The sequence below is a fragment of the Oncorhynchus mykiss genome, chromosome 15 (genome assembly GCF_057628025.1).
Source record: "Oncorhynchus mykiss isolate SJ-2025 chromosome 15, ASM5762802v1, whole genome shotgun sequence".
NCBI classification, from domain to species: Eukaryota; Metazoa; Chordata; class Actinopteri; order Salmoniformes; family Salmonidae; genus Oncorhynchus; species Oncorhynchus mykiss.
Window position 1 is genome coordinate 69,748,260 of NC_143036.1, and position 16,691 is coordinate 69,764,950.

Genomic DNA, 16,691 nt, shown 5'->3' on the forward strand with positions numbered 1-16,691 from the left:
GTATACTTATGAATGATGGAGGCCATTGTGTTCTTGGGGATCAAGTTGTAGAAATATCTCAAGGACGATCAATGGAAACAGGATAAACCTGAGCTCAATTTCGAGTCTCATAGCAAAAAGTCTGAATACTTATGTAAATAGTGTATGTTTTTTTGTAAACATTTCTAAAAACCTGTTTTCACTTTGTCATTGTGGGGTATTGTGTGTAGCTTGATGGAGCTTTTTTTTTAGAGAGATGATGACTAAATAATAAAGTCATCAAATAAAAATGAAGTAATATACACAACTGAAATATTTAATTATTTCATAATAATTTTCTAGTTCTTCTTTTGATGTCTACCCAATGTGGACCTGACAGACACAATGGAATATTTTCAATGTTTTAGATATTGAACGTTCACTATTTTGGGCTTTGGAATTTCCATTAAAATGCTCTAAAATCAAAGTAATGTCATTATTTTATAATGCATTTAATGTTTAAAAAAATAATAATAATCGAACCAACCTCAAAAAGCACTAATCATTCAGCACTACAGCACAGACGTGAACAAGAGACAACTGCAACAAGATGGCCGCCACTAATTTACACCTAGACAAGACCCAACAGCATCAACACACACCTGAGCCACTAGCTAATATATAGATGCTAGTGCACAACTGCTAGTCTTCAGAACACACCTGAACTAACAAGAGACAACTGCCAACAACATCTCACCACACACACCTGAGCATAGATACTAGCTAGTAGAGATGTTTCATGATAGTGGGTACGTTTCACACCTGCAGACACAAGTGCACACACTCAAGTCGACATAGGCGCGCACACACACACCATGCCGCTGCAGGGTGGAATAGGGGAACTATAGAACCCCACATAGAACCCCACTGTCAGAGTAGAGAGTAGCGAAAGTAGTGAAAAGTAGTGAAAGAGTAGCCTGCCATACAGCCTCCCTCGGGAATCTGCACTGCTGCCCGACTATCAGGCATTAACATGTGCTGCTAGACTATCAGGCATTAACATGTGCTGCCAGACTATCAGGCATTAACATGTGCTGCTAGACTAACATGTGCTGCTAGACTAGCATGTGCTGCTAGACTAACATGTGTTGCTGTCATACTGAGTTTGTCTCTTGAAGAGAGCAGGAAAGACGAGGGAGAGGGATAGAGAGAGGGATAGAGGAAGGGAGAGTGAAAGAGAATGAGAGGAATGGTGATTGAGGGAGAGAAAGAGAGAGGGATGGAAAGAAAATGGGATAAGAAGGATTGAGAGAGGGAGGGGGATAGAAGGATAGACTCACAAAGATACAATCGGGCAGAAAATAATAACACGAGTGACTGAATAAGAAAACCTCATTTCACATAATGAGTATTCTAATCAAGAGATGACATTATCGCACATCGCGGCGGCGGGGGAGTGAGGAGCCCCTGGCAACCTGGGGTTGGCAGAGCGGAGGCAGCGGTAGCAGCTCTAGTGCCCGCGCCGCTGGAGAGCCAACGGCTTAATGCCTTCCATTAACACAAAGGCACAGCACAGCCGCGCAATACCTACACTCCCTCCTCTCTCTTTCTCCAACTCTCTTTAACTCTCTATCCCTGACACAATCTCTTTCATTTGCCTTTATTTGAGTATTTTATTTAGGACGACCAACTGTACACTAATAGTTGTACTAGTTCCCACCCTGACAGACACCTAGTTTAGTTTGCTGATGACACTGCCTTGATCAGACTGTTGCATGATGATGAGGAACCCCATGGCCCGGTCCTAAATGACTTCGTAGAGTGCTGTGATGAATCACACTTGGTCCTCAATAACAACAAAACCAAAGAGATGTGCATAGACTTCAGGAAGAGAACACCACCTACGTCTGTAACAGGTCAGAACATAGAGAAATACACATATCTGGCTGTCCTCTTGGACAATAATTATCTATAAAAAGAGTCAACGGAGACTGTACTTTCTCAACAAGATGGGATCTTTTAATGTTGACTGGACTATACTGACTCTGTTTTGCAGATCTTTCATTGAGAGTATTTCAACTTTTTGTATTGTTTGTTGGTTTAGAAAGACCACTGTCAACCAGAGAAATATGCTGAGAAGGATTATCGCCATGTCAAGCAAAGTACTAGGAGAAACAGACAGGTCTGGACGAGATCTTTAATGTCAGGGCCATCGTCAAGGCTCACTAAATATTTTTCACCCAAGCCACCCCATGTACCCAGACATTGAACTACTCCCCCCTCTGGGTGCAGGTATAGGGTACACCCCCCGGCAGGAATAACAGAACTAGACAATAATTTGTGCCAGGTGTGATATCCCTCCTAAACAGCCCGGGCGAAATGATCCTATCGACCCAGTAAGGCCAGCAGGCTAGTCTCTTTTTATTGGTATGTAACTGTTATGAATGTTGTATTGTCAATTTGTTGTCTACTGTATTTAAACGCCAATTTAAACGTGTACATGATACTTTAACAACATGTCCCCATGGGGACAATAAGGTCAGTAAAGTGGAGTTGCCGTGGAGAGGGTAGGTGATTGAGCCAATTGGAAGCTAGGGGGTGATTAGGTAGCCAATGTACAGTATGAAGGGTCAGATTTGGATTGAACCTATTTGAATAAATTCCATCCAACCATCTATCCATCTGACTGGCTCTGAGAGTATACAACGCCAACCCTACAGTTCCCACACCTCTATCTGTCCATCTCTTCATATTTCCCTCCAAACAGAGCTGAAACACTGGTGAATAAACTGGCAGGCAATCAGTTGGCCCAGACAAATCATGACTCTGTTGATCCAGTACCTATCCAATCACAGCTTAGTTATAAGGACCAATTTTGAGCCAATCAAGGGGCCTGGGTCTTAGATAATCAATGTTCAATAAGACAGAGCATTTGTCCTCAGTTCCACTAAAGTAGGCTTTGGACAAAATGTGATTCAAGTCTAGCTGCGTCTTCGAGCCCTAAGGCCTGCCTGCCTGCCCGTCCGCAGTTAGTTCAGGGCCTCCTTAGCAACAGTTGGCATTGCGGAGTCACTGCTTTTCATTCTGAGTGGTTTTGAGGGGTGAAAAAGCGAGAGAATGAGTGAGAGAGAAAACGCAAGAGAAAAGAAAATATGATGGAAAAAATGTGCTCAAGGTCACCGTCTGACTCCTGGTCTGATGGAGTGATGATAAGCCCATATACTCAATCCCAGTGTGCACCTCTCTCTCCCTTTACTCTCCTCTCTTTCAGTCACCCCCCTCCACCGGTCTGTGCCCATCTCTCTCTAGCTCCCTCCCTCCCTCTCCTTCCCTCCCTTCCGCTCGCTCCCCCGCCCCCTCGCTTGCTCTCCCTCTCGCTCCCTCCGTCTCTCTCCTCTCAAAAGAAAAGGGAGAGAACGCTAGCCCTCAGAGACTTGGAACGAGACGAAAACAAGGAAGAGAAAAGATGTGAGGGAGAAAATAAGAGCGAGATAAGAAAAGAGCAGAGTGTAAAATAGAAAAGAGGAAAGGAGCAAACTGCTGTCAACTCTTCACTGTGTCCCTCAGGAGGTCTACCTCACATGATGCTAACTAGGACTCACTGTTCTGACATCAACTACGATGACAAATCCATGTAGCCTCACCTTTAGTGACCACAATATTTCACATCTTTACTAATACAGATTGATTTCTACAATGAACGTGTACAGTAAATAGTCAATCTGGTTCTTCATATGCGGCCCGGGGGGGGGGGTGTGACTGTGAAAGCATGTCGTATCCATAGCAGGAGAGATGTAGGCTAATTCCTTGAGAGAATGCTGTTACCTCTGTGTGTGTTGTGCATCCAGCTAGGAATCCTGGCAGTGTTTCACCCAACACTCGTTTGTGCAGCCAGTCAATGTTGTCTTTCTTTTCAAAGAAGAGATTATTCTTGTGGAACGAGTGCTGAGAACATGAAAGCACGTCAGTTGAAATGCAGTTCCTCAGCTATCTATACACAAACCTGTGCACGGACCTCGCCGCACGAGCAAAAGAAAAAACACATTGAAACATACACACACAATCAAACAAACACACACACATTCAAATTCACACACGATGCTGACTAGGAGAGTAATGTTGCCACAAGATGGAGGGAATGTTGGAGCAAAACTAACGAAACAGTTCATGAAAATGTAGCTTAATCCAGTATAAACCAATGTATAGAATTTATTCAACCAGAGACAAAATTCACAAATTCTACAGCACAACGGCAGAGTCATGTCTTAAGTGTAAAACGAACAATGACTCAGTAATCCATGCCTTCTGAGAACGCTGTGAAGTCCAAACATTATGAGCGGAGCTACAAAGTTGTCTGTCAGAAGTGTTACAATGTAAACATACTGTTAATCTGTCTGTCTGCATATTTCAAGACCTGGCATATGGGGTGTAGTCAGACACCCAATGGCCTGGACCATTCTCTTCTCATTACTCTTCTGGAATAAACTTAGAGTAAAAACCTGGAAATCCATCTCCATCATTAACACAATGGAAACATGATTTATTATTGAAATAATGAAATAGCCTGGGCAACCGAGAAAAATTAATGGGTGTAATTTACAGCCAAGTGACAAACAATAATGCAGGCACCAGGGATGGGGGTGTGGCCAGGCACTAGGGATGAGGGTGTGGCCAGGCACTAGGGATGGGGGTGTGGCCAGGCACTAGGGATGGGGGTGTGGCCAGGCACTAGGGATGGGGGTGTGGCCAGGCACTAGGGATGGGGGTGTGGCCAGGCACTAGGGATGCGGGTGTGGCCAGGCACTAGGGATGGGGGTGTGGCCAGGCAATATGGATGGGGTTGTGTGCAGACACTAGGGATGGGGGTGTGGCCCGGCACTAGGGATGGGGGTGTGGCCAGGCACAAGGGATGCGGGTGTGGCCCGGCACTAGGGATGGGGGTGTGGCCAGGCACTAGGGATGGAGGTGTGGCCAAGCACTAGGGATGGAGGTGAGGCCAGGCACTAGGGATGGGGGTGTGGCCAGGCACTAGGGATGCGGGTGTGGCCAGGCACTAGGGATGGGGGTGTGGCCAGGCACTAGGGATGGGGGTGTGGCCAGGCACTAGGGATGGGGGTGTGGCCAGGCACTAGGGATGGAGGTGTGACCAGGCACTAGGGATGGGGGTGTGACCAGGCACTAGGGATGGGGATGTGGCCAGGCACTAGGGATGGAGGTGTTGCCAGGCACTAGGGATGGGGGTGTGACTAGGGATGGGGGTGTGATTAGGGATGGGGGTTTTTACTAGGGATGGGGGTGTGACTAGGGATGGTGGTGTGACCAGGCACTAGGGATGGGGGTGTGACCAGGCACTAGGGATGGTGGTGTGACCAGGCACTAGGGATGGGGATGTGACCAGGAACTAGAGATGGGGGTGTGACCAGGAACTAGAGATGGGGGTGTGACCAGGCACTAGGGATGTGGGTGTGACCAGGCACTAGGGATGGGGGTGTGACCAGGCACTAGGAATGGGGGTGTGACCAGGCACTAGGGATGGGGATGTGACCAGGAACTAGAGATGGGGGGTGTGACCAGGAACTAGAGATGGGGGTGTGACCAGGCACTAGGGATGGGGGTGTGACCAGGCACTAGGGATGGGGGTGTGACCAGGCACTAGGAATGGGGGTGTGACCAGGCACTAGGGATGGAAGTGTGACTAGGGATGGGGGTGTGACCAGGCACTAGGGATGGAGGTGTGACCAGACACTAGGGATGGGGGTGTGACCAGGCTCTAGGGATGGGGGTGTGACCAGGCTCTAGGGATGGGGGTGTGACCAGGCACTAGGGATGGGGGTGTGACCAGGCACTAGGGATGGGGGTGTGACCAGGCACTAGGGATGGGGGTTTGACCAGGCTCTAGGGATGGAGGAGGTGTGACCAGGCACTAGGGATGGGGGTGTGACCAGGCTCTAGGGATGGGGGTGTGACCAGGCACTAGGGATGGAGGTGTTGCCAGGCACTAGGGATGGGGGTGTGACTAGGGATGGGGGTGTGATTAGGGATGGGGGTGTGACTAGGGATGGGGGTGTGACCAGGCTCTAGGGATGGGGGTGTGACCAGGCACTAGGGATGGGGGTGTGACCAGGCACTAGGGATGGGGGTTTGACCAGGCTCTAGGGATGGAGGTGTGACCAGGCTCTAGGGATGGTGGTGTGACCAGGCTCTAGGGATGGGGGTGTGACCAGGCACTAGGGATGGGGGTTTGACCAGGCTCTAGGGATGGAGGTGTGACCAGGCTCTAGGGATGGTGGTGTGACCAGGCTCTAGGGATGGGGGTGTGACCAGGCACTAGGGATGGGGGTTTGACCAGGCTCTAGGGATGGAGGTGTGACCAGGCTCTAGGGATGGAGGTGTGACCAGGCTCTAGGGATGGGGGTGTGACCAGGCTCTAGGGATGGAGGTGTGACCAGGCACTAGGGATGGAGGTGTGACCAGGCTCTAGGGATGGGGGTGTGACCAGGCACTAGGGATGGGGGTGTGACCAGGCACTAGGGATGGGGGTGTGACCAGGCACTAGGGATGGGGGTTTGACCAGGCTCTAGGGATGGAGGAGGTGTGACCAGGCACTAGGGATGGGGGTGTGACCAGGCTCTAGGGATGGGGGTGTGACCAGGCACTAGGGATGGAGGTGTTGCCAGGCACTAGGGATGGGGGTGTGACTAGGGATGGGGGTGTGATTAGGGATGGGGGTGTGACTAGGGATGGGGGTGTGACCAGGCACTAGGGATGGAGGTGTGACCAGACACTAGGGATGGGGGTGTGACCAGGCTCTAGGGATGGGGGTGTGACCAGGCACTAGGGATGGGGGTGTGACCAGGCACTAGGGATGGGGGTTTGACCAGGCTCTAGGGATGGAGGAGGTGTGACCAGGCACTAGGGATGGGGGTGTGACCAGGCTCTAGGGATGGGGGTGTGACCAGGCACTAGGGATGGAGGTGTTGCCAGGCACTAGGGATGGGGGTGTGACTAGGGATGGGGGTGTGATTAGGGATGGGGGTGTGACTAGGGATGGGGGTGTGACTAGGGATGGGGGTGTGACCAGGCTCTAGGGATGGGGGTGTGACCAGGCACTAGGGATGGGGGTGTGACCAGGCTCTAGGGATGGTGGTGTGACCAGGCTCTAGGGATGGGGGTGTGACCAGGCACTAGGGATGGGGGTTTGACCAGGCTCTAGGGATGGAGGTGTGACCAGGCTCTAGGGATGGAGGTGTGACCAGGCTCTAGGGATGGGGGTGTGACCAGGCTCTAGGGATGGAGGTGTGACCAGGCACTAGGGATGGAGGTGTGACCAGGCTCTAGGGATGGGGGTGTGACCAGGCACTAGGGATGGGGGTGTGACCAGGCACTAGGGATGGGGGTGTGACCAGGCACTAGGGATGGGGGTTTGACCAGGCTCTAGGGATGGAGGAGGTGTGACCAGGCACTAGGGATGGGGGTGTGACCAGGCTCTAGGGATGGGGGTGTGACCAGGCACTAGGGATGGAGGTGTTGCCAGGCACTAGGGATGGGGGTGTGACTAGGGATGGGGGTGTGATTAGGGATGGGGGTGTGACTAGGGATGGGGGTGTGACCAGGCACTAGGGATGGAGGTGTGACCAGACACTAGGGATGGGGGTGTGACCAGGCTCTAGGGATGGGGGTGTGACCAGGCACTAGGGATGGGGGTGTGACCAGGCACTAGGGATGGGGGTTTGACCAGGCTCTAGGGATGGAGGAGGTGTGACCAGGCACTAGGGATGGGGGTGTGACCAGGCTCTAGGGATGGGGGTGTGACCAGGCACTAGGGATGGAGGTGTTGCCAGGCACTAGGGATGGGGGTGTGACTAGGGATGGGGGTGTGATTAGGGATGGGGGTGTGACTAGGGATGGGGGTGTGACTAGGGATGGGGGTGTGACCAGGCTCTAGGGATGGGGGTGTGACCAGGCACTAGGGATGGGGGTGTGACCAGGCACTAGGGATGGGGGTTTGACCAGGCTCTAGGGATGGAGGTGTGACCAGGCTCTAGGGATGGTGGTGTGACCAGGCTCTAGGGATGGGGGTGTGACCAGGCACTAGGGATGGGGGTTTGACCAGGCTCTAGGGATGGAGGTGTGACCAGGCTCTAGGGATGGTGGTGTGACCAGGCTCTAGGGATGGGGGTGTGACCAGGCACTAGGGATGGGGGTTTGACCAGGCTCTAGGGATGGAGGTGTGACCAGGCTCTAGGGATGGAGGTGTGACCAGGCTCTAGGGATGGGGGTGTGACCAGGCTCTAGGGATGGAGGTGTGACCAGGCACTAGGGATGGAGGTGTGACCAGGCTCTAGGGATGGGGGTGTGACCAGGCTCTAGGGATGGGGGTGTGACCAGGCTCTAGGGATGGAGGTGTGACCAGGCTCTAGGGATGGAGGTGTGACCAGGCACTAGGGATGGAGGTGTGACCAGGCTCTAGGGATGGGGGTGTGACCAGGCTCTAGGGATGGAGGTGTGACCAGGCTCTAGGGATGGAGGTGTGACCAGGCTCTAGGGATGGAGGTGTGACCAGGCTCTAGGGATGGGGGTGTGACCAGGCTCTAGGGATGGATGTGGGAGCAGATGAGATGTAGTAGTTTTGTGTCTCTAAGTTCTTGTGTATGTTTGTATCTGCTGTACAAAAAAACTAATGTAAAAAAAGATAAACATGGGGCGCAGTGGTCTAGGACACTGGTCTATCACCACCAGAGACTCTGGGTTTGCGCCGGAGGCTCTGTCGCAGCCGGCCGCGACCGGAAGGCAGAGTTTGGCCGGCATATCCTTGTCTCATCGCGCACTAGCAACTCCTGTGGCGGGCCGGGCGCAGTGCATGCTAACCAGGTCGCCAGGTGCACTGTGTTTCCTCCAACACATTAGTGCAGCTGGTTTGATGCGCGCTGTGTTAAAGAAGCAGTGCGGCTTGGTTGGGTTGTGTTTCGGAGGACGCATGGCTTTTGACCTTCGTCTCTCCCGAGCCCGTACGGGAGTTGTAGCGATGAGACAAGATAGTAACTACTAACAATTGGATACCACGAAATTGGGGAGAAAATGGTGTACATTTATTTATTTTTTTTTTTTTTACAAAAAAAACGTATTATTTAAAAAAATGTATTATGCTGACTACAAAAGGCAAGACTCACTGACATTCTGTCTGCTTTCACAGTCCTACATACAGCCCTGGGCTGTATATAAAGAAACCAAATTGATTTTTACAATGAACGTGTAGTCAATCCACATTAGTAAAGCTTGTGGTCATTAACGGGAAGGCTATATGGGTTCGTGTCATTGGAAGCCTAATCCATACAGACCAAGCTACATGACAGCAGACTGGTTTGGAGAGAAAAGTCAGAGACCATATCTAGAAAACCAGTCCGAGAACCATGATGTGGATCCTCACTCCTCCATCTGTAGTTTGACTGTAGACTCTTTAATGCTCAGAGCTCTAGCTGGAGCCCAGCCATCACTCACATGTGTGACAGGATAATACCCTGGAGCTACACCTCACAATGACTCCCTCCACAGGGGATAGCTAGCTTCACGTTACTGGACCGCTTCCCCAGCGTAACTGGCTGTTCCCGAGCCAACGTCCCCTCTGGCTCCTCCGTTTCATCATCAGACCTGTGTTCCGTTCTCATCCTTCCCCTCGTTTCCACACTTCACTACACTCTGAAATGTGTCCACCTACACACAGGCTTACGTCTTAGAACCCGACAGAAGAAATCAAGCGCTACGGATTTCATCATCGTGTCAGATTAGGAATCGGAAAAAATATAAATTATACAGTGGGGTTGATGTTAGTTGTGACACACACAGGAACAGGCACTTCCTCTGATTGCCTGGTTTAATTGCAGTCCTTTAATTGGTGCGTGTCGGCTGCACTGTGTTTGCTCTCTGCTCCCGTCTGATTGGCTGAGATGATGAGCAGCTGTTTGGAAGTGACCTATGACAGATCCCTGAGGAACGCCCATATAAGGCAGGCACCCCCAGCAGACACTGACTAGACTATGGGAGAGAGTTTTTGTGTGTGCTTGTTTGAATGTGTGTTTTTCAATGTGTTTTTTTTATACACGTGTGTGTACTCTCAGCACTCGTTCCACAAGAATAATCTCTTCTTTGAAAAGAAAGACAACATTGACTGGCTGCACAAACGAGTGTTGGGTGAAACACTGCCAGGATTCCTAGCTGGATGCACAACACACACACCTGCTATAGATACGACATGCTTTCACAGTCGCACCCCCCCGGGCCGCATATGAAGAACCAGATTGATTTCTACAATGAACATGTACAGTAAATAGTCAATCTGCATTAGTAAAGATTTTCATCACTAAAGGTAAAGCTATATCTGTTTTTGTCATTGTTGTTGATGTCTGAACAGTGAGTCTTGTCTCTCCTAGTTAACATCATGTGTGATCATTCCTGCTCATGGAAGCCTAATCTATGCTTTCACAGTCTAAAGGTTTAACCACATGTGTGCAAATCATCTGCTGCAATATCATCCGTGACTCTTTATGGATACACAGAACGGCAGATGGATCTTTGTAGATAATTTTTATTTGTGTGTGGTGCAGGGATTCGGGACTGTGATGGACTCAAAAGTTGACATTTTAAACTTGAACTGACCTGGAGCACGGTCTGGATCTTAGCAGAGACGTCGGCTAGCTCATAGAGCTTGATGCCCTCCTGGGCTCCGTTGGGGGACACCACGATCTGCTGCAGGTGGGCCAGCACCACACTGTGGGCCGCAGCCACCGCGTTGAACTTGTCAAACAGCAGCTCCAGCAGTTCCAGCAGCAGCCTGCAGAGGGCAGCAGAGATAGAGGCTGTGGTGAGGACGGCTGGTGGGACAACAGGTGAAGAAGCTGCGATACACAGCCCAAACATTGGCCCTGCTAGAATATTCAAAATGCCTCCTTCCTTCCTTCTGAAATGACTTCAAGGAAGAGAGGAAAGGAATGACACAGTTGAAGAGTATTAGAACAGGGCCCTAAGATGCAGCAGGTACTAAGGCCCAGTTTGAATTCCTTTCAAATGCATCCTTTCTTCCTTCCTAGGGTTTTACCTCAGTGTTAGAGTGATTACATTAAGGAAGGGAGAATGGTTGATATTTGAACAGCAATTCAAACTGTTCTTATCAATTCATCCCAGGTCAGTTGTATTGTGAGGCTCACACAGGTTTAGAGTTAGAACAGAGGCAAAGACAACTGATCCTGGACCAGTGATGGTGGACTATCAGGAGGTCTCTCCAAGGCAGCACCACTCCTGTCAGCCTCCAGGTCTAAAAGCTCCTCTCTAATCTCATTGACTCTCATTCAATAACTGACTACTAACAGACAAGCTAATGCACAGCAGTCAAAACCATTCTGACCTCAGCTCAATGCTAAAGCTAAATAATGAATTTATTTTTCTGATTGGAACCTGCTCGTTAGTAGAGTACTTCAGCTCTTCAGCCTCCACCAGTCCACACAAGGACCAATCTTTCAATGTAAAGAGGGACCATTCAATAAGTGTTCTTTTAATTGTGGTTGATAAGTGCATATATCTGTTGGAACAGGAGTGGAGCACTTCGTTGTAGTAAGGTACTACATATCAGAGGAGAAGTATTTAACAATGTAAGCATTCTCTCTAAGCATACTGTATTCTGACCTGAAATATACAACACTATAGCCTATAGAGGACAAGTGACCAAACAGGTACTGAAGTCAAGCCGTCAGACCACCGAGCAAGGCATTAGCTGTCAGTTTAGAGTCTCCTCAGGCCAGATTAGGCTTTGTACATGTGGCGTTAACCAACCTTCAAAAATTCAAATTCATTAGCTTAATAAACATTCATAAATCTAGTTGAATCGGCAGGCAAAAGGAGTCTCATCCAGGTAGTTTGGGCTGAGCGGTTGAAAAGAACAGTCTAGGTACTGGCAGAGTGCTTCCCCAGTCACACAGAGGCAGCTGGCTCTGACTACAATTAGCAGCATCTGTCAAAGTCTCTGGTTCCACTAGGACTCACACACATCTGGTGCTCTTTTGTTTTCAGGGATGTGGGGACACTTCTGACTTTATTTACTGAGGAAGGTGGGGCTGAACTCCGTGCCGGATCTGAACGGTACACATACACCAGAGGAGGTACTGTGTGGAATGAAGAGTGAGTGAATGACAGAGAGTACCTTTTTAAACTTTAGACGAATGTTACATGAAAACATTTGGGTGGGGGAAAATGAAGGAGAGAGATGGATGGAGGGTGTTTGGTTGGTAGTCCATCACTAGACTGGTAGACAGAGAGGGTGTATGTTATGAATGGTTAAGGACATACAATGTTATGAATGGTTAGGGACAGAGACAGAGAGGGTGTATGTTATGAATGGTTAGGGACAGAGACAGGGAGGATGTATGTTATGAATGGTTAGGGACAGACAGGATGTATGTTATGAATGGTTAGGGACAGGCAGGATGTATGTTATGAATGGTTAGGGACAGAGACAGGGAGGATGTATGTTATGAATGGTTAGGGACAGGCAGGATGTATGTTATGAATGGTTAGGGACAGAGACAGGGAGGATGTATGTTATGAATGGTTAGGGACAGGCAGACAGGGAGGATATATGTTATGAATGGTTAGGGACAGAGACAGGCAGGATGTATGTTATGAATGGTTAGGGACAGAGACAGGGAGGATGTATGTTATGAATGGTTAGGGACAGAGACAGGGAGGATGTATGTTATGAATGGTTAGGGACAGGCAGACAGGCAGGATGTATGTTATGAATGGTTAGGGACAGAGACAGGGAGGATGTATGTTATGAATGGTTAGGGACAGAGACAGAGAGGATGTATGTTATGAATGGTTAGGGACAGGCAGACAGGGAGGATGTATGTTATGAATGGTTAGGGACAGGGAGGATGTATGTTATGAATGGTTAGGGACAGAGAGAGAGGGTGTATGTTATGAATGGTTAGGGACAGGCAGGATGTATGTTATGAATGGTTAGGGACAGACAGACAGGCAGGATGTATATTATGAATGGTTAGGGACAGGGAGGATGTATGTTATGAATGGTTAGGGACAGAGAGAGAGGGTGTATGTTATGAATGGTTAGGGACAGGCAGGATGTATGTTATGAATGGTTAGGGACAGACAGACAGGCAGGATGTATATTATGAATGGTTAGGGACAGACAGGATGTATGTTATGAATGGTTAGGGACAGACAGGCAGGATGTATATTATGAATGGTTAGGGACAAGCAGACAGGATGTATGTTATGAATGGTTAGGGACAGAGACAGGGAGGATGTATGTTATGAATGGTTAGGGACAGGCAGGATGTATGTTATGAATGGTTAGGGACAGGCAGGATGTATGTTATGAATGGTTAGGGACAGGCAGACAGGCAGGATGTATGTTATGAATGGTTAGGGACAGGCAGGATGTATGTTATGAATGGCTAGGGACAGGCAGGATGTATGTTATGAATGGTTAGGGACAGACAGGGAGGATGTATGTTATGAATGGTTAGAGACAGACAGACAGGCAGGATGTATGTTATGAATGGTTAGGGACAGACAGACAGGCAGGATGTATGTTATGAATGGTTAGGGACAGAGAGAGAGGGTGTATGTTATGAATGGTTAGGGACAGAGACAGGCAGGATGTATGTTATGAATGGTTAGGAACAGGCAGGATGTATGTTATGAATGGTTAGGGACAGACAGACAGGCAGGATGTATGTTATGAATGGTTAGGGACAGAGAGAGAGGGTGTATGTTATGAATGGTTAGGGACAGACAGACAGGCAGGATGTATGTTATGAATGGTTAGGGACAGACAGACAGGCAGGATGTAGGTTATGAATGGTTAGGGACAGGAACAAATCACAATGAGACATACCTCAGTGAGCATGAGGGGTCCATCCTATGTGGTGAAGAGACACAATGGGATCTCTCTTCCACACACACACACACACACAGCCCCCCCACCAGGTTCTGACCTTTCACCTGTTCTCTTCACTCATCCCTCATTCGATGTGATGAATCTCTGGTTTTCCAGAGCAGAGAAGGAGAGAGAGAGAGCCCCATTACCCTCGTTATCTCACACAGCAGGCCATTCTAATAGATCTCCTCATTTCCCAGAAGGATGGAAGACACGGACACCCAGGTGATGAACGACAGAAAGAGGGGCTCCGGAGCGAGGAGGGATCACGCACTGCGGTCAAGCGCTCATTCAGGGTGTGTGTGTGTATGTGTTTAAGTGTGAATTAGTCTGTGTGTTAATACATATGTGTGTGTTGAGTGAAAGAGAGTGTGTGTGTGTGTGTGTGTGTGTGTGTATGTGTGTGTGTGTGTGTGTGTGTGCGTGTTTAGCATGCCGTGTCAGGTGGGCTAGGTGGGACCCTAACTCACCCAGGAGAATGTTATTTATTGTCGCCTGTAGTGTCTTCACAGGAACCATCACGCTAAGTGACTGTGCCAGGTCATCACCCCGACACACACACACACACACAACTGGCCGTATGAAATAAACTGGCTATATGATCAGCCATAGTCCATAACATGGCTAGTTGCATCATCAGACATACTGTATGTACCAGGGTAGCAACATTCCCAGGCTTCTAACCTGGATTTCTAGAAAACCTGGGAATTTGGGGAAAGTTGTCAGAACATTGCAAGTCTAACCAGGATAAAAATCAACAGATCTTCAATATGACAATTCAATATGTCTGTGACACCATCTGAGTAGCGATCACCATGTCAACCAAATTCCTCTATTAGATTAGAAGAGACAAAGCACAGGACATCTGTATTCTGTGTTTAAATCAAAGGACTGCACACTGAGGATGTTTTACAGGAACCCGTCAGAGACGCTGTGTAATACGCTGGGCATTATCTACTGAACAGCACCATCTATGTGTTGCTCATTACGCAAGAAAGAACACCTTGCTACACGACTTATATAGAGGTTTCCATAGCAACGGGCCTCGGCTTGAACTTGCGTGTGTGCGTGTAAAAACACACAGTAAAGTAAAACGGATATGGAGAAGGTGGGGTTGAAAACAAGCTGCACTGCATTGTCCTATACTGGAGTCAGATGAGATTCAGCACACGGTGGGAGCCAAGGCCTGACCCAACATCTCACAGAATAACAACACTTAGTCTATCTTTTAAATGCTACAACATCAATGGACTCTCTGTGTGTGTGTGTGTGTGTGTGTGTGTGTGTGTGTGTGTGTGTGTGTGTGTGTGTGTGTGTGTGTGTGTGTGTGTGTGTGTGTGTGTGTGTGTGTGTGTGTGTGTATCTTGGCATGTTTATGTTTAAAGCAGCAGTGTGTCTGTTTCTTCATGGTCTGGCAGGTGTTGTCCCAAATGTCCTGCCACTACTGTGTTTAACACCTGATTGGCTGTCTGACTAGACGTCTGACTATCACTGGTGTTGCATAGCGTCCCGAAAAGTTGTCCCCTCCTTTTTGCCCTTGTTCACTCCCCTTAACAGATCGGAGACTAACAGGGTAGGTGTTAAAACTCTACCTAGTTTCCTCCATATTGACTAACAGGGTAGGTGTTAAAACTCTACCTAGTTTCCTCCATATTGACTAACTGGGTAGGTGTTAGTTAAAACTCTACCTAGTTTCCTCCATATTGACTAACTGGGTAGGTGTTAAAACTCTACCTAGTTTCCTCCATATTGACTAACAGGGTAGGTGTTAAAACTCTACCTAGTTGCCTCCATATTGACTAACTGGGTAGGTGTTAAAACTCTACCTAGTTGCCTCCATATTGACTAACAGGGTAGGTGTTAAAACTCTACCTAGTTGCCTCCATATTGACTAACTGGGTAGGTGTTAAAACTCTACCTAGTTGCCTCCATATTGACTAACTGGGTAGGTGTTAGTTAAAACTCTACCTAGTTGCCTCCATATTGACTAACAGGGTAGGTGTTAAAACTCTACCTAGTTTCCTCCATATTGACTAACTGGGTAGGTGTTAAAACTCTACCTAGTTTCCTCCATATTGACTAACTGGGTAGGTGTTAGTTAAAACTCTACCTAGTTGCCTCCATATTGACTAACTGGGTAGGTGTTAGTTAAAACTCTACCTAGTTGCCTCCATATTGACTAACTGGGTAGGTGTTAAAACTCTACCTAGTTGCCTCCATATTGACTGACGGGGTAGGTGTTAAAACTCTACCTAGTTGCCTCCATGTTGACTAACGGGGTAGGTGTTAAAACTCTACCTAGTTGCCTCCATATTGACTAACTGGGTAGGTGCTAGTTAAAACTCTACCTAGTTGCCTCCATAATGACTAACAGGGTAGGTGTTAAAACTCTACCTAGTTGCCTCCATATTGACTAACAGGGTAGGTGTTAAAACTCTACCTAGTTGCCTCCATATTGACTAACTGGGTAGGTGTTAGTTAAAACTACCTAGTTTCCTCCATATTGACTAACAGGGTAGGTGTTAGTTAAAACTACCTAGTTTCCTCCATATTGACTAACTGGGTAGGTGGTAAAACTCTACCTAGTTGCCTCCATATTGACTAACTGGGTAGGTGTTAATTAAAACTCTACCTAGTTGCCTCCATATTGACTAACAGGGTAGGTGTTAAAACTCTACCTAGTTGCCTCCATATTGACTAACTGGGTAGGTGTTAGTTAAAACTACGTAGTTTCCTCCATATTGACTAACAGGGTAGGTGTTAAAACTCTACCTAGTTGCCT

General features: G+C 48.3%; 1 protein-coding gene across 1 annotated transcript in view; it reads right to left on the minus strand.

Annotated features, from left to right (window-relative positions):
* The window catches only part of LOC110513021 (exocyst complex component 4), a 234,029-nt gene that overhangs the window by 186,901 nt on the left and 30,437 nt on the right, over positions 1 to 16,691 (minus strand). Inside the window, exon 7 of the mRNA XM_090199128.1 lies at positions 10,612 to 10,786. Within this exon, the coding sequence (XP_090055254.1) occupies positions 10,612 to 10,786 (175 nt within the window). The remainder of the gene's footprint in view (positions 1 to 10,611; positions 10,787 to 16,691) is intronic.